This window comes from Callospermophilus lateralis, chromosome 2, assembly GCF_048772815.1.
Source record: "Callospermophilus lateralis isolate mCalLat2 chromosome 2, mCalLat2.hap1, whole genome shotgun sequence".
Lineage (NCBI taxonomy): Eukaryota > Metazoa > Chordata > Mammalia > Rodentia > Sciuridae > Callospermophilus > Callospermophilus lateralis.
The window spans coordinates 49,839,865-49,858,088 of record NC_135306.1 but is presented as its reverse complement, the minus strand read 5'-3'; the positions used below and the strand labels follow the sequence as shown (position 1 = coordinate 49,858,088).

The following is an 18,224-nucleotide window of genomic DNA, read 5'->3' as shown; positions in this document are numbered from 1 at the left end:
GCAGAGGACCCATTTGACCATGACCTGAGTGTCTAGACCCTCCTCTTCTGCAGACTTTGAACACCTTCTCTTGGAAATTCCTCTGACAGAAAAGCTAAACATGCCCAAATTTCACACATTGTCCTCCTTCCTAGGAATCTGCCTTTTGCTTGTATTTTCTACTGGTGATTTCTGCACTCCAAAATTCTTCCAGCCATCCTAGAGATTTCCTTGTTGCCTTTATCCAATGAGTTGCCAAGTCCTTTTTCCTCTACCTTTGAATTCTTTTGTTCCAACTTTTCCAGCCTTAATTAGCCTCCTGGTTCTCAACTGCATCTCCTCCATTCCCCCAATTTACCCTTCCTGTGACTCGGAGTGCTTCCCACTTACATGCCTGTCTTACTGTCTTTCAATTTTCTGCTTTAGGAAAACTTCTTCTATCACATTACCCTGATACCTGTCCTATCATGGCAGTGGTCACAGAGCCTCAGAGATATTTTATTGGCCCTCTCCCATGCTAGCATGCAGAGCCATGGATCACAAGGCTGTAGTATCTGTCCTCCTCATACTTACTGTCCAGGACGGTTCTCTGTTTATGAGAACAGCAACCTTCATGCAAAAAATACAGAAGGAGATGTAAGTGGGTGGGTATGGGGGAGGCGCTTCAGTTGCTTGCTACATGAAACTATTCTGAGTTTCCCCTTTGAGTGGTGGATAGAGAAAGAAGAAGAACTCAGAAGCACATTCCAGGAAACTCATCAGTCTCTCTGCTTGGCTAATATTTTGGTTAAATTTCCTAAGTCTGAGAGCATGTATAGTTAATAATTTTCTGTTTGGATGCTCTTTTTTAAAATGATCTCTAATCAAGCTCAGTAAAAACTGGAACTTTACAACCAAAAAACTCGCAGCAGGTAACAGGATTGCAGAGAACAATATTTCAGGAAAAGGGCCAACTTGGCTGACTGACACTGATGGAGAGCTGATGTTTTTTATCCTTTGGGTCACCTGCTTTTATTATTAAATTTTCTGAGCATTTCTATCTTGTATTACAGACACACAAATGTCTTACAGAAAGTTGCAAACAGGTTTGTCTGAGTCTCAGATTTGGAGTTCTGAGCCATGAAGCCATGAAGTCAGATATAAGCTTTAACCATCTACCTTTTGTTTCTGTCTCTCAAGCCCTGTGGATATCTAAGATATAAACAAATGGAATCACTTTACTAATAAGGCAGACCTCATATTTGAAGACCTGCCAACATTTAACCCAACTTCAACCTAATGGGTGGAAAAAGTTCTTCCAAGTCAGGTTGTCAAGGATTGATCATGGGTATGTCTCTCTGCAAATGGGTGGGGACATTAATCTATTCATCTGGGGAGAGTTTTGATTTGTTCACAGCACCTAGAAAATAGTAGATGCTAAATAAATGTACATTGAATAATTACTATGACCTATGTGTAAAAAAAAGTAGAACTTAAGAAAACAATTCTTGGCCTACACATTACCTAATTATTTATCTTTAAGTGAAGTGAAAAATTTTGGATTTGGCTAAAAATTTATATAGCGACAGCCACTATTTTGTATACATATATCATCTGTTGTCACCTGGATTTCATGTGTCTATGAATTGGCACTTAATTTTTTTTTTTAAATCCTCAAGTTTACATTGTAATCTGGTACCTACAAATTACCTTTGAAATGTGGGGTTGCAACAGAAATGTCAGCACATACTCAGAGTTCTTAACTCAAAGGCTTAGAGGCCCATGACTAAAAATGAGATGATTCAATTCATTTCAGATTTAACTATAAGAAACTTACCATGCTTAATTGAACATGCCAGCCCCCTGGTATAACAGACTCTCACTTTTTTTTCCTTAAAAGAGAAAGCTGTGTGTGTATGCATGTATGTGTGTGTGTGCCTCTGTGTGTGTGTGTGTGTGTGTGTGTGTGTGTGTGTGTGAATTATTCATTTATAATAACAGTATTCAAGTTTGACTGATGAAGGCAACTTAGCATTTTCAGCTCTAGGGATGTCAGAAACAGACAAAAAGAAGCATCCACAATTTGCCTTCTGCTGCCATTTAACACCTTCTACATATGCAATGTGGCAAAATCTGCCTGTACTTGCCAAGTCCAATCTTTCTGCTTTTACTGCTGACAGTTTAGATCATGAAAAGAAGATGCAATGAAGTTTGCAAAGCCGGATGTATTCACTTCAGAGGACTTCCTTGGTCCTGGTTTTCAGGAAGACCCGGGCTTTATCCACACAGCTGGTTTGGTCCTTGCAGCTGACCTAATGTAGGTTACTAGCTGGTTAGTTGGTTATGCACATTCACTAGGCTGCTGTCTTCCTAAGATCCAGCCCCAGGGATGAACTTGAAAGAATACATCTCTGAAGACATCATGTGACTAAAAACTGGTGAGTTCAAAAATACATCTTTTTTTTTTTTTTTGATAAAGCCCAGCCCTGAGAGAGCAACTGTTCAAGTGCCCAGAACCATCACTTGGCCATGAAAGGTTGGACTGAATGAGTTAAACCATAAACTTGGAATGAATGAAACATAACACGTATTGGAAATGGTGTCCATGCACAAGAGGGGTTTCTTGCTTTGGTAACTTTGGGGTAGAAGGTTAAGTTGCAGTGAGTCTCGACTCTCTAAAGAAAGTGAGTGGCCTGGAGGTGATAGGGGCATGTGCTGCAGCAGGAGCTTGATGTTCTGTGTAGGAGGAAGAGTCTGACCACTCAATTTTAGAGAGGACAAATACTTTCATTGTAACTGTACCCTGGCTTCAGCTCAACTTTGGTAAATATTCAGTTTTCTAAAACAGGTAAATTAGAATGTAGCTACATTACAAAGGAATATCTGCTTTGTAATGAAGTCAGAATGCATCTTTCTTCAAAGGATTTAAACTTGCTGTTTGAGGCTCTCTCGGCACTGTTAGTGGGAATACAAATTGGTGAAATCAATATGGCACCATCTTTCAAGACTTGATGTGTATTTTGATCAGGCATTTCTATTTCTAGGAATTTATTTTATGTATCTCTACTCAGTAAAGTTTACAATCGGGGATGCTTATGAAGATGCTCATTTAGCATTGATGTAATAACTAGATAAATAAACAAAAATGAAAATACTCTAGGTGTTCATCAACAGAGGACTGATCGTACCCACCATGGAACAGCCATGAAACGAATGGGATACTATGCAGCCGTCAAAAAAAAAAAAAAAAAAATGAGGACGGCCTAAATGTGTACATGTGGAAAAATCTCAAGATACTATTAATGAACAATACTCAGGTTGCATTATAAAAGAGAATCTGTTAAAACACTGATGAAAGAAGTTATCTCTAAGAAATGGGTAGAATCTGGGATAGGAAGGAGCTTCACTTTTTATTACCTTTCCTTAAGTAGTATCTCCTTTTTCTTTGTGCCCATAATATTTTTTATAATAAAAAAGAATAGTTAAAATTAATTTGTCATTTGAAACTTCTACTGTGATAAAAGTTTGGATTGGTAACTAAATATACTTTTTTTCCTTTTTCTTTGGTAATGGGAATTGAACCCAAGGTTTTTTTTTTATTCATTTATTTTTTCAGTTGTTCATGGAGCTTTATTTTATTTATATGTGGTGCTGAGAATCAAACCCAGTGCCTCACACATGCTAGGCAAGCACTCTACCACTGAGCCACAACCCTAGCTCCCTGAGCCACAACCCCAGCTCCAAACCCAAGGGTTTTTAACCACGAAACCACATTCCCGGTCCTTTTTATTTTGAGATGTGGTCTCACTAAGTTGCTTAGAGCCTAAGTTGCTGAGAGCCTTGCTAAGTTGCTGAGGCTGGCTTCACTCCCGCCATCCTTCTGCCTCAGACTCCTGAGCTGCTGGGATTACAGGTGTGCGCCACCATGCCCGACCTTTCCCATTTTTAAAAAAGATCTATTCTATAGGAAATATCTAATGCATTGTGTGCTATGTTTAACCACATTAAAAGAGAATTTGGCTATGGATTGGATCAAATAATATGCAATCCTTTTACTTTAGATATAGTGACCTAGGGACTACCACAGCCCTGGTGGTGGCCCAACCAAGCGCAAAATCAAGTTTTCAGGAGTTGGGGTCGACTGCAAGCCTGTGTCTGCCATCACTCTGAATAAAAGATACCAGGACAGAATTGTGGACATGAGACTGGAGGGGCCATCCTGTCCATTATCTGAACATCTCAGTGTTGGGGTCCTTGGCTTCTCCAGTGCAGGGCCCTTCTGTCTTTGGACATGTCCGTGAGGAAGATTTTCTACACCAGGCTGAACCTTCTCTTCCTGAACTGAGGAAGGTTAACTTAACTCCATAACCAAGGCACCACCCGCTGGAAGACTTGCCTAGGAAAACCTTCTGCACAGCGGCCTTTTCGTCCCTTTCCTGGTAAGACAGACCCTACTTTCCCCCTACAAAATGCCTGTGGAACTAATTCCAAGAAAGAGGCTGGAGCGAGAACTTGTAAGATGCCGTGGGGTGTTCCCTAACAGCACACTCTCTCCTTCCAGGTCACCTGTCAGCACCTGGACCCTCAGCTCCAGATGACTCTGAACATACCTGACTTAATCTCCCATCTCCAACATCAGGAAACCTCCTATATCCTTAACCCCTTCTCTGAATATTCCCTTTGCCTTCTCGTAACATCCCAAACTCAGCTGTGGGCTGAAGACTCCTTTCTCCTTGCAGCCCTTGATGATGGCAGATGCCCACACCTCCGAATGTCCCACCCCAACCTGTTTCTCACTGCTTTTGATGGTTTCTCTACCTCCTTGGGAGCACAAGCCCATAATTTACGAGCTGTATTTCCCTCCTGGAGATCTTAGACCCCAGTTCACTGTTTTCCTCTCCATCATTACTCCTGTCCCCAGTGGTGGTAATTTACACAGGTGAGTCGTGTGACACCTGGCACCTCACTGCCTCACCCTACCCACATCCAGCTCTGTCGGCTCACACATCCACCCACTCCTGTGTTTAATCCCTAGACCTTGCCACTCGCAATCACCACATGACTTTCATAATCTTGATCTGAAGCATCTCACTTTCTATCATTCTTTTTAACTTTTCTACTACAACAATTCTTTGATCTCATTGGTCAATTCATGGATGCTCTCATCTTTTTGCTGCTCCCTCATTGGAACATGTTTTTTTCACACAGTTTCTGGGTCACCATTCCATCTTGGTTCTCTTCCTAGCCTCCCCTTTCCCCCAGACTCTCAAATTTGGAGCCTCCGGGGATTCATCCTTGGTCATCTCCTCTCTATCTGTCAGCCAGGAATTGCCATCCAGGTCTGTGGTTTTAAAGAACATCTATCTTTTATGACTTTCAAAATTGTGTCTGCAGCCCTGCCTGACCTCTCTCCAAAGCTTCAACCTCCCATCTGTACTATTTTTTAACATCTCTACTTGGATGTCTTGGGACCATCCCAAACTTACCATGAGCTCTCAGCATCTCTCCTATATGGATTGTTCTAGTCTCAGTCTTCCTCATCACTATGAGATGTATGAAAGTGAGATTTCTCTGTCATGGAGAGACTGCAAATTGGCTATGGAGTGTCTATTCTTTAGTAACTCACTGAATTTAATTAACTACATTTCCAAGCTGCCTTGAAACTAGGTGTATTCATGTGACTGAGTTTTGGGGAAATTTTACTAAGAGGGTCTTCAGGGAAGGCTCCTTGAAAAGGAGACAAAAACAAAACCAACCAAACCAAACAAAAGCAAAAATGGGGAAAATCACTTTGATTCTTTTTCCTTCCTGGAATACAGATGTGCTGGCTGGAGCTCCAGCAGCAGCCATTTGGGACCATTAGGTGCTTTTGAGATTGAAAGTCCTATGCTGAGGTTGGAGCAGAAGGATGGTGAAAAAAGCCCGAGTTTGAAACATGATAGAGCTGCTAGCTATCCCATGTCCTATCTGGCTCTCGATTTCTTACACTTGAGAGGAAAATGAACTTCCATCTGAGTAAACTGCTATCTGCCACTGTTATTCTGAGCTTTCTATTATATAAAGCTGAAACAAACCAGCCTCAAATATTAGCATATATAACACGGTCCTATCCATTTGATCAAGGAGTACAGTGTACTGTGAAGGCAGAAGATCACAGCAAGGACTTGTTTAGAAGTACATTTTTTAGAGGACCCGTTGGGGACACTGGAAAATAATACTGGATGGTACTCCAAAGACCCTTTCTCTTTGAAAAAGGATTGGACTATGTCACTGCAGCTAAGAATGTCGAATGATGAGATAATGTGACCTTAAGGTGCTTTTGTTTCTTTGAAATAATTGGAATTTTCAAAACTCAGCCACTTGCCTAATTTAGGATCCCATAATTCTCAGTTTGTTGATAGGCTACTGCCATTAAAGAAAAAGTTATAATTTTTGCCCTTAACATCAAAACTCTTTCTATCCTATTTTTTCTTACACAATGATCAAAGATTGATTTTTTAAAAATAGTGGTAAAACCTTTTTTTTTCTGGACATGCTCCTGTTCAGTGGCAATGAGTTTAGGACAGTACAATTCAGGAGGCTTTCCCTGTACAACACTTCTTTGAAAGGTGTTAGTCAGGATGTCTGGTTACCTACTTTCATAGCTCCATGCAATGTTTAACTCCAAAGAGCAAAAATTATGAGTTCTGAATATTGTCCCTGGTAGAAAGACCTCTTCTCCAGTAAATTCATCTATTCCATCATGCAAACTTGTTTCACTTTGAACTAAGTTTCCATATTTTTATTTACAGTAGTATCAGGAAAGGATGCCAATTTTAATTCACTGTAATTTTTCAGAGTGAGAATATGAAATTTGGGTATCTGCAGATGAGAAATAAGCTATGGATTATTAATTTTAAGAATTGAAATTACTCTTCCAAGATAACACAGTCTCTCTTCTAAGGGAATAAGGGCATGACTTTCCATGGAGGGAGTTGAGGTTCCTAAAAGACCACAGTGAGGGTCATTCATTTGTCTCTCCAGGAATGTCTTATTACAGAAGCAAATATGGTCCCTGGGAAAAGTGAAGCTCACTGATGGATCAGGGCTGGTGAAATGTCTCACAGCCCAGGAGTCGTGATTGTGAAGTGAACCTAGTAGCACAGGTGGCTGGTTGGGTAGCATGTCGACTCGTGAAGCAGGAATAAGGCAATGGTGCCAAGGCCTGCTGGGTGCAGGGCTGTGGGTTTTACAGTTTCTCCTGGTCTCGCTTCCCAAGGCTGAGCGAGATGCCTTCCACCTGACTCCTGGCACCTAGGTCTGCATGGATCTCTTCTCTTTGCCGTGTCTTTTTCGAGCTCACAAGTTCCTTAGGAGGACTGTCTTAACTCCAGAGGCCTTGCCCTCCATCTAGTGGCTGGCCTCTCCTGGGTGTCAGTGAGTGAATGCACTAGGAGTGACTGAATGAGGGGACCAGAGTCTGATTGACTTGGGCTGGGAGAGGAGGGTGGGTGTGGCCCAGGGAGCTGCTCCAGTTCAGGTAGTTCACCTGAATGCCAAGGGAGGGAAGAAAGGGCTCTGAGGGCAAGGGCAAGCTTTGCAAATGCAGTAATTTTGCCCAGTGTCTGAGAGTAGGTATATTGTTTTATTAAAATAAACTTTTTATGATAAAGTGTTTGAGTAGGATGAATTTTTTTTTTTTAAATGTAGCTCACTGTCTACTCTGTGACATTCTTATTCTTGGTCCATGGTCTACATTGGGCCTTTCCTCCCTGTTCCCTACACTGTAGCCAATTGCATTGCCCCTGTTCCTCACATGTGCCTTGTGTGCTACCAAGAGGGCAGGGACTCTGGGTGACATAGTCCCAGGTTCAGGTCTTGTGTTCCTACCTGCTACCTCTGGTTCCCCAGAGCAAATTACTTTGCTACTCTGAGTTTCAGTTTCTTCATCTAACAAGATACCTTTTGGAGCCTTGGTTTTCTTATTTTAATGAAATTTGCTTGTGTGGTCATGATAAAGACTAGATGATGTATGATATGTAAAGCCCCAGTCCGAATTTGGCAGGTCGGAGGCAGCCAGGAAGCACAGGTGCGTCCCCCGATCCTTTCATCCCTCTCGCTTGGCGGGTCAGCCCTTGCCACCTTTCTTTACCAATTTATCCTGTATTTCCTGATCTTTTAAGGCCAAGTTCAAAGACTACAGAATCTCTCCACAAAATCTCTTTCCCTTGCCCATCGAAGCCACCTTTCCTCCTCCTGTCATCCATCCACATCTTCTGGACACCTACAGGACTTACCACTTTTTCTTGGCACCTCAAGGATAGCTGTGTGCTATTTCTCTCCCTGGTCTGAAAGCCCCATGGGAGCTAATCTCCCACCTTTTAGTCTTATTTCCCTAAAGCGCCCACAGAGTAACTTGCACACAGTAGGTGCTTAAAAATAATGAACAAAATATGTGCAGGACAATGCTGTATTTTTGGAAATCATTGCCCAATTCCTCTTTGGATATGGGGTATTGTATATAACATATCTTTGCATTGATTCACTTAGGGAGTTAAAAAAAGAGAGAGAGAGAGAGAGAGAGAGATTCATCCCAAGTAGCTGGCCTCACACAATGTCCAGAATATTCCTGAAAAGATATACATAGTGACTAGTCACATAGCAATCATAATAAAGCCCTGCTCAAGGGTTAGTTACAGCTATGAAATTGTGAAAATGCCTGGCTGGAGGGCAGTATTTCCCAAAGGCTAGATAGTTTACAGTAATTGCCCCCAACTTCTTCCTTTTTATTACACTTTCTTAAATTGCATAGCATGCAAATGACGTCTATCAGAGTTATTCTTACTGTTTTTCAAAGAGAGGAGAAGGGCCTTTAAGAATATGAATATGACATGCCTGGAAATTGCCAGATTTGAGGTTACTAAGTTTTTTTTTTTTTTTTTCAGTATTGGGGATGGAGCCGAGGCCTCACACATGCCAGGCAAACGCTCTACACACTTTTATTTTATGTTGACACAGGATCTTGCTAAGTTGCCTGGGCTAGCCTCTAATGTGGGATCTTCCTGTCTCAGCCTCCTAAGTTGCTGGCATCACAGGTGTGCCTACTGTTCCTGGTTGGCTCTGAGTCTTTTTGAAGGAATCCCAGAATTAGGGTTAAGCCAAACTTGGCTTTTAGGGAAGCAGCTGCCCAAGGATATGATTCAAGGTGGTTGAACCCTTTTCTGAAATTTTATTTTCACTGGTACCTGAGAGGGATTGCTATGTGTTAGGAAGACTTTTTAATCTTTCAGAAGTTCCTATTTCAGGAGAAGGATTAACCTTAGCCAGCACTGTCCTTGGTCCCATGAGAAGCTCCTTGTTACAGTTCTCAGATCAAAGAAGTCTGGGAAATTTTGTGTGTTCCTTCCGCCTTAGGATGTGCTATAAGCTGCTGTGTATGGCAGCATATTGAAACTCCAAGAAATCACATGGGAAAGAAATCTATTTAACTCAGAAGCTTTCCCATTTATTTAACAAGGAAGTTAATTTTTTTTTGGTTGTTGCAAAATAACTGGTAACATCATATGAACATTCATAGAAGAACATTCTAAAATTCTGCCTTAGCTATATAAGTTATGACCATAATGGGGATGAATGTTCACCTATGATGGGACCCAGAGGGATATGCACAAGGGCACAGGAAAGTCAATAAGGATAGTGAATGTTAAAGCCAACCTGTGAGGGCCCCAAACACAATCTGACACTTCTGCTAAGGACCTTGGTTCACATTCCAGGTATTAATTTGATTTGCTTTCCTGCTTCAGAAGCTCAATCATTATTACGTGCTACCATCAGGTTGGAAGTGCCACATTTGCCTCTTCACGTGATCTTGAACTGTCCAGGACAGGGAGGAGAGAGGAAGGGAGAACTTGGACAGCGACATTTGCTCAGAGGATGTGAAAAAAAGGAAGGAAAGGAACAGAGTAAGGAAGAAAGGGACACTGAGGTGACCAGGAGACAAAGGCATATTGGCAACAGGAGTTGAGGGTGGAGGTGGAGGGCAGTGGGCAAGGTGGTATAAAGAAGTACAATGAAGATCTGTGATGGGCCAGGTAGAAGTTAGCAAACCCTCCTCCCCAAATCAGGAATAAAATAATAACTGGTCCAGGATCCTTCCTTTAAAGATATGCAGTGTCCTTTCTGTCCCCTGGTGGTATAGGATGCTTATTCCTGTAGGTAGCATTCTGCCCTTGGACTTTTCACTATCCAAGGGATTACATTTCCCTCACGAGGTTGAGAGGGCCCAGTTTGAGATCCTAATAGTGGCCTGCTGCTTTGAAAAACATTGCAGAGGTTAATTTAAAGCACGGGATAGTAATGGAGAAGGGACCAGGTGTTGTGCAGAAGCCAGAGTGCGGTGGGGCTGAGAAGTGGCTTCCTCTTACCCAAGGCTGTCAGATGGTTCACTTCTTACATGCAAAGCAACTAGGAGACCTTTGGCAAGCTAAGGCAACTTAGAAATATTGGAAACTGAAAGCAAGATATGCAACACATTTGGGAATTTCTCTCTCATGTTGAAAGATAAAATTAGCTGATTCCCCTACCAGGGTGCCCTTTGATTTATTGTTAGTGTAAAAATCATGTAAAGACCTCAAATGTTTTCATCACTTATGAATACTACAGGGGAGAAGTCCATAAAACAACTCCTTTTACAAGAATTCAAAAATTTCAAACTGCTGTTCCATGTTGAACTTAATTCAGAAAAAAACAATTCTGCTTGGAACAATGCTGTCCTCTGGGGGTACTGCCTGGAATCCATTACCAAATACATTTAAAAATAAATCTCTACTGAGGAACAATGGCTCAAATGATATGCCCTATCTCACAGAGTTGTGTCCCTGTAGAGAAAATTCCACTGGCCAGAATGGTGTCCCTGGCCTCCAAGACTAAAGCTCTTGTCTGAGTCTGAGGACATGAGCCCACAGTCTTCTGCACCAGAATTGAGTTTCAAGCAGGTTTGGGATGTTGAGTTACTTTGGATCTCTCATTCCTTTGCATAAATCAGAAACTCATCAGAACATAACCCCTCTCTGAAATCAAGGGCATATAAGATGAGTGTTTCTAATCAGTGCTGTGAATGTGTGAGTGCTTATTTGTGTTTAAACTGCTGACACCATTTCTCTGAGTGTGTTACACAACTGGATGGTTTGGATTGTTTGAATGGAATAACATGATTACCCATGGTATTGCACGTCTCCAATTCCAAATAAATACAATGGCAAAAACTAGACAAAAGTGCAGAACAAATAATAAATCACACAATGTCACTGAAGTCATGCAAAAAGGAAAAAAAAGAAAGATTTAAGAAATGGGCAAGCAACGGACACAATAAATGAAAAGAAAAGAAAAAGGAAAGAAAGAGCCAATGCATACAATTCTAAAATCATTCTTACCTTCTTCAGTCATTGTGTCATAATATTTTAGTTTTCCATATGATCCAAGTTCTACAATATCACAGTAAAAGACACAAAGATAAGGAACGAGCTATAATGCAAGAACTTTGTTTTTACACATTCTTAATTAATCAGATTCAGAGTTATACTGTCAGATTCTGCGATCGTAACTATATGGAGATGTGCAAACATGGGCCATGTGGCAGACAGCTTTCACAGCCCATTTTCAGAAATCACTTAAAATATATTATTCTACAGAGGGTAGGATGTGCCCTGCATTACAGAATATGTTAACATCCAATGAAACCGAATACTTGGCACAGATACTTCACCCCAGGCCAAGTCTAGCTCTATGATTTTTATAGAGGTGACACTCCAGGAAAAAAAGAAGGATTGGACAAGGACAATGTCCAGGTCCATGAAAGCTTGTGGACACTGGTATTTCTTGCCCTGGTTCAGCAGCCCCAGGAGTTCATTTCACAGTTTTTCTCCAACAGAAGTGCTTCCTGGAGAATAAGAAAGCTACCTGGGAGAATCCAAAATGAAAAACCAGGTTTTAAACTTTCCTTTAACTTCTTAAACTTCAGGCAGAAAACTCTGCTGTGTGCAAAGCATGCTGGGAAGAGCTGTTTCTGGTGTTGAGTGCTTCTGAGAGGGAGCAAGAGTGAGGCATATTCCCAGGGAACCCTGCCCTTTGCAGACAGGTGACAGATCAAGGCGACATCGCCTGCTGGCCTGCTGAGGTGTGAACAGTAGGGATGGGTGGACCCACAGCCCCTGTTCTGTATGCAGGGCACCACTGGATTAGCCTGTAAGGGAAACCACTGGCAGACAGTTTATTCCCAGTCAGCTGAGGGTGTGGCCGGTGGGATGGGGGGAGAGGTAAGGAGGGAATGCACCACTTCTTTTTTCTTACTTTGGTTTTAAAATAGAAACTTTATTCTTGCTTGTCTGAAAATCCCAGATTGTTCTAAGCAACACTGTGAGAAGGTTAAATATATTTTTCTTGGTCATGACCACACTCTCCCAATAAACTTCAAGAAATTAATTAGACTCAAGAGATATTCCCGTGATTCTGCAGAACGGCTCTATGGCCCATTAACTTGGGCAGATGTTGGAGATCCACATATGAATCAATTTCTAATCGATGGGTTTGTGTACAAGAGAAAAGATCTAGCTTTAAATGCAACAATAAATATTCTTGGGTTATTATATTATATGTTTTCTATGTATTCCTTTTCACATGCCTAAAATTTTATCTAAAGCTATTTTGATATACCAGTACCAAATTGTGTCTTGGGGAGAAAAATCACCTCATTTTTATGTTTTGCAAAAATCTGCCTATTTTGACTTTTATCGGAAATACTTTGAGTTCTCCCTACCAGAACCTTAAAAAACAATGCAGGTTCTTCAATAGGAAAATGAATTTTGTGTAAATAAGAAAATATTTTATGACTTCTGGGAATTGCCTTCAGAGGGAGATATATATATATATTTCTGGTATTTTAGAAACAATAGTCTATTATACATTCAACATTGCACAAGTTTGGAATTCTCAAATGATCTAAATAACTTCATAAATATTAAACTTATTCATAGTGGCTTCACAGATAATAGATATGGTTGTGTGTATGTGTGTAATCTTGTAGTAAGTTGATGAATTATATCATCCAACTAATTTTTTGTAGCCTTTCTTCCTTCTCCCAGGTAAAATACTGAAATAAGCAGCTGGCATTCATGATTATTTGCTCAGGAAACAGAACATGGGTGGTTTTGTTTGCAAAGTTGGCTGAAAACCATATTTTGTACGGTGACGAAATTCCACTGCATTTTTATGGATCCATATTTTTGATGCAAACCTCTCTGTAGGTGAACACCTGTTTTCATGTATCAGTTCCAAACTGTCACACCTCGATCTGTGGCAGATGATACTATTCTCAATTTCATATCTTGTGGAACCAGGTATACATCAATAAATACAATCAAAAATATATTTATATTTAGAGTCAGAATTGAAACTGTTCCTGTCTGATAAAACACATACATTCTTGCCACGGTGGCAATATCTAGATGGATAGCTGCTTCCTTAGATGATGACAGAGGGACAGGAACTGGGCACAACATACCACAAATGAGGCTAACAATGGTGGAATAAGAGTAGTGAAAAGCTGCAGAACAACAGTGGTGGCGGGACAACTCAAAGCACAGGGAGGCAGGAGTCGAGGGGGCAGTTTCTGCCTGAGAGAAGGGAACAGTGTTTGTAGCTTAGGAAGGAAAAGGCAATAAAGGTTGGAGGAGGAAACCAGCCTGTTGGAAAACAGTCTTTCACACTGGATGGTGAGATGGGGATCAGCAGCCTCATGCGGAACAGGCAGGCAGCCCTATTTCCTGAACCAGGCCTTGAGAGGCGCAGGCTGAGGAGTGTGACATGCGACCAGGACAAACACAACATGCACGCATAAGCCAGAGCTCATCACGCACCTGGCCGTTGCCCTACAGCCCAGGATGCCTCATGATGAGAGGCGAATAGCCACTACTGACAGCCTGTGGCCAGGCCTAGCCAGGCTGAGAGGAGCTGGAAGGAATGAACAGACTCACCTGTGCAGGAACGTGGCTTCCAATCAGCACGCTCCCCATAATGAAAAGCCAAGGCACCTTCAACTTATTTGGATTAGGATTCAAACTGGGCCTGATCCCAGCTAAGTTTCTTTAGGGTAGAAGGGAGGAGGTTCAAGAGGGTGTTGCTTAATCCCATCTAGTAACGTTCATTGTATCAACGGAGCAAGAGGCAGTGAGGATTGGAAGAGTCGTGTGGCTCACCTGTCCTATCATTCTGGTCCCATCTGATACCTCTTCTCTATAAACATTTCTTTAAGAAGGCCACATGGCCTGAAAAAAGTCATTACAGAACCCACCGGCTGATGTTTGAGTTGAGCCTATAATCGGATCATGTACTTGCTTTCAGGCCCTCTGGGGACACAGGTGTCCAAGCTCTTGCATCTTTGGGGTATGAACCTTTTCTAATCCACTTTCTTCCAATCTTGCCAGAACCTAACTACCAGGATGTAAGGTACCTGTGACTTCTTGTCTACACTTTACAATTGCCAAAATCAAAGTAAAAGTTTTGCCATCAGTCTTAAAGAATGTGTGAATAAGATTTAGCATTTCTGGCTCCTAACTTCCTCCCTTTTTGAGAAGTACACAGACATAGCTCTCCCAACATTGTAGTTCTTAGCTTTACTTTGGAGGCTTCTGGCATTCTTGACCCTTACCCCACCACAAATCCCAGAACAGGGAACCGTAGAAAAATGACTTCTTACATTTGAGAACTTGAAAGTTGATATATAAAATGGAAAGTCAATGGAAGGACCTATGCTAATTCATTTTATCTGAAAGAAATCAGTGAGAGCAAGTATTTATTATTTAAGTATTAGATGATGGGAAAAATAAGGATTGCTTAATTTTTTTCAAAGATCTAGTTTCTTTTTGGTCTTGGTCTGACCTGTGTACAAAGACCTAAAATTTAAGGCTTTCTCAACACAGACAGTAGTTTCTTGGTAAAACCCTCTTATACGGTGTGTACAACTACTGGATCACACCAGATTCATGGAGGATTATTTTCACTAATACATGGAAATTAGAACATGAAGTCAGGAGTGTAGGTCTGGACCCAAGATCTGCCACATATGAGATGTGTGGCTTTGAGCAAATGGCTTCACCTCTCTGAACCTTAGAATACTCAGCTCCAAAGGGACTTGATTGTTTTCACCCTAAGACAGCTGTGAAGTCTAGATGAGATGAGGACACACACAACTATCGACTGACATGGCAGCTGTCATATTACAAGCATCACAGGAAGATCGAAGGAGAATCCAGGGGATATGGAGCAGGGCATTTAGGGAGCTTCACATATCGTACACTCTTTTAAAAACAAATCCAACACTCCTTATAGAGGTTTAAAATAGGAATTGTGGCTCAACAAGGAAAAACATCCCACAATGTCAGGGCTAGTATTTAAAAAAAATCTCTTCATGAATTCTGCTTGCTACTTTCAGATCTAAGGAATTCAAATATGGACCATCCCTGGGGAGCAGATGTGGACCCTTCACTTTTGCAATCATCAGTGTTCCTACTTTTTCTTCTAATGTTTGCATGGGAGCCTGTCTCTCCCACAAGTTGTCCCTATGTTGGAGGTGGAGACTCTATTCCTCCTTAGATCTGTCCCAGTAGAACACAGAAAGGTGCTTTTCCCACACCACACACTCTGCTCACATTTCTTAAATAAAGTGGACAAATGGACAGCTTCAAATGACAGTGCAGCTCAGGAGGCTTTGGTTTGTTGATCTTCCCCGGATTTGCCGAAGTCAAAAAGGGCTGGCACTGATGTGTCTCTTCCTCTGTGGCTACCGGGGCATTACTATACAACTAGAGTGAGTCTGAGTGACACTGAGCAGACAGCTAATGCAAAGGCTCTACTACTCAGGATCTGGGTGACCTCTTTGAAACTGGGTCTTCTGTAAAATGAGGAAGAGAGCAATGACTTTGAGACATGTCTATGGGGTGGTGCCAGCATCTTTAATAATAGGACCCCTCTTCATTAGGTCCTTTGAACATCTAGTGCAAGCTGGTTAAATCCTATTCAGTGATTTTTTTTTTTTAAACTTAAAAAGAAAAAAGCACCTTAAGAGATGGAGGTTAAATGAGGAAACCACCAAGAATTCTTACTTCTTTCACAAGTTGGAAGGAAAGGAATATTTTAACCTTCAAATTCTAAACCTCACTCAAAAAAGCTTTCAAAGTACTGACTCATTGCAGAAGCTCTTCTTAACATTCTGCGGGGGATCGATGTTCGAGCACTGAACTTCCTTAAGAGACTCTTAAATGTGTACACGGCTGCCTGGGGACAGCTGCACTCAATATGTGGCACATATATGTCATACTCGAGGTGTTAACAGAGATGATTTTGCCCTGTGGTGTTCTTCTCACATCTGACTCTTCCCAGGCTATGCTAATGAGCACTTCTTTTTGTTCTATGAGATTCAAACCTCTCAGGCTTTTGGTAGGAAGGCAAGAACTTTGCAAAGGAAAATAAAGAGCTGAGCTTGTGGGTAATTACTATGATTTAAACGTATCCTCTCAAATTCATGAATTGGAAACTTAATTTCCAATGCAACAGTGTTGTGGCTTTTGGGAGGTGCGGAGCCCTCGAGAATTGATCAGTGCCACTAAGAAAGGGCTGTGGAGTGGGTTCTCTTTCTTGCTCTTCTGCCGTGGGACTGTGCAACATTCTTCTCCTTCAGAGACATGCGTTCAGATCTTGGAAGCAGAGAGTGGGCCCTTACCAGACTCCAAACCCACTGGTGCTTCATCTTGGCCTTTGCAGCCTCCAAAACTGTGAGAAATACATTTCTGTGCTTTGTAAATTATCCAGTCTAGGTATTCTGCTACAGCAGTACAGAATGAACTAAAATAGTTATCATGCATCAGCTATTGAATGAGTTTCAAGTAGGATCTACAACCACACACACACACACACACACAGCTGTCATATAGTGTTGTCATCTTACTTCATGCCCTTTGAATCCATCCCCTTCATGAAATCCTCACTCTTCCCTTGTCAAGTTTCCTGCAAACTCAGACACACTGGCTTGTTATTGCTGTGATTAATCTTCCCACTTTTCTCGTGTACTTCCTTATTTATGTCCCTATGTTGATACCATTCTAAGGCCCCCACCTCTAAGAAATGCTGATGCTACATTGGTGGCCAAAAGATGAGTCAGAAAGATCCCTAGTGATTGCAGCATAGTAGGCATCTTGATAAGGCACCAATGAACTACAGGGGCCATAGATGTGCAAAGCAGACTGGGGAAACAATAGGGAGTAGTGGGGATTATGGAAAACTAGCACATGTCTAAAAAGTAGAGCAGTCCCTCAGCTCCAGTTCTCCTCTCCATGGGGGAATGCAGTCAGGTGTGTATTGACAGATCTTTTGATTATCCAATGAAAGCCAGACATTTGGAATTTTATGTGAACTCTCCTGATTTTTTAAATGCTGCCAACTAATTCCAAATTAAAAAAACAATATCATGGTGATATCAATCTGTAGCCCTTAGTTTAAAATCATTTGCTTGGTCCAATTTTCTTACAAATAAGAGTTGAATGAATGAATGAGACCAACTGTTAGAACTGGAAGGAATTCTTTCCAGGCACCTTGCTTCAGAGGATCAAGGACTCTGATTTATTTCTTTGTCTCCCTCAAAGCTTATATCCCTCACCTATTAGGATACCATAATCTGCTCACCTCTAGATTAGATTGAGTGTCAGACCTCAAATTCCTCTAGGACCACCACTGTGCTCATGTTAGGCAGACTGAGCTGTGATGAGCCTGTGACTAATCCCCCTCATTATCTATAGTCCTGACCAGCCAACTCCCCCATTATGCAAGCCAGGAGAGTGATTTTGTTTTGTTTTGCTTTAAATTTTAATTTGAGAGGATTAGAAATTGCTTATTAAGTGTAAATATCCCAAATGATCTTGCAGGGAAATATCTGGAGTTTTGGAAAGTCCAAGGCAAAGTTCTGAAAGGTAGGTTTGGATCACAGAGGGAGGTGTCAATATAATTATGTGAGAATTATCAGTTTTGAACAGTGAACAATAATGTGTGGTCATTACTGTGGATCATCCAGATGGTTCATAATAAAATGTCCAAGTGAGTCCCCAGATACTCTGACTTCTTATAAATTTGTCACTTAATTTACAGCCAGCTCCTCTGTGGTGTTGCTTAGCAATATCAGTGGTTACTGATGTCAGTCTGGTGAGGAGCTGACTCAGGCAATATCTCACCATATTTACATG

General features: G+C 41.4%; 1 protein-coding gene across 3 annotated transcripts in view; it reads right to left on the bottom strand.

Moving 5' to 3' along the window:
- Slc24a2 (solute carrier family 24 member 2) overlaps positions 1–18,224 on the bottom strand; it is a 208,778-nt gene that overhangs the window by 42,983 nt on the left and 147,571 nt on the right. For 2 of the 3 annotated variants that reach the window (XM_076843407.1, XM_076843408.1), the window contains exon 4: positions 11,370–11,420. The exons of the other annotated variant lie outside the window; for it this stretch is intronic. In XM_076843407.1, the coding sequence (XP_076699522.1) occupies positions 11,370–11,420 (51 nt within the window). The remainder of the gene's footprint in view (positions 1–11,369; positions 11,421–18,224) is intronic. 3 annotated transcript variants of the gene reach the window in all.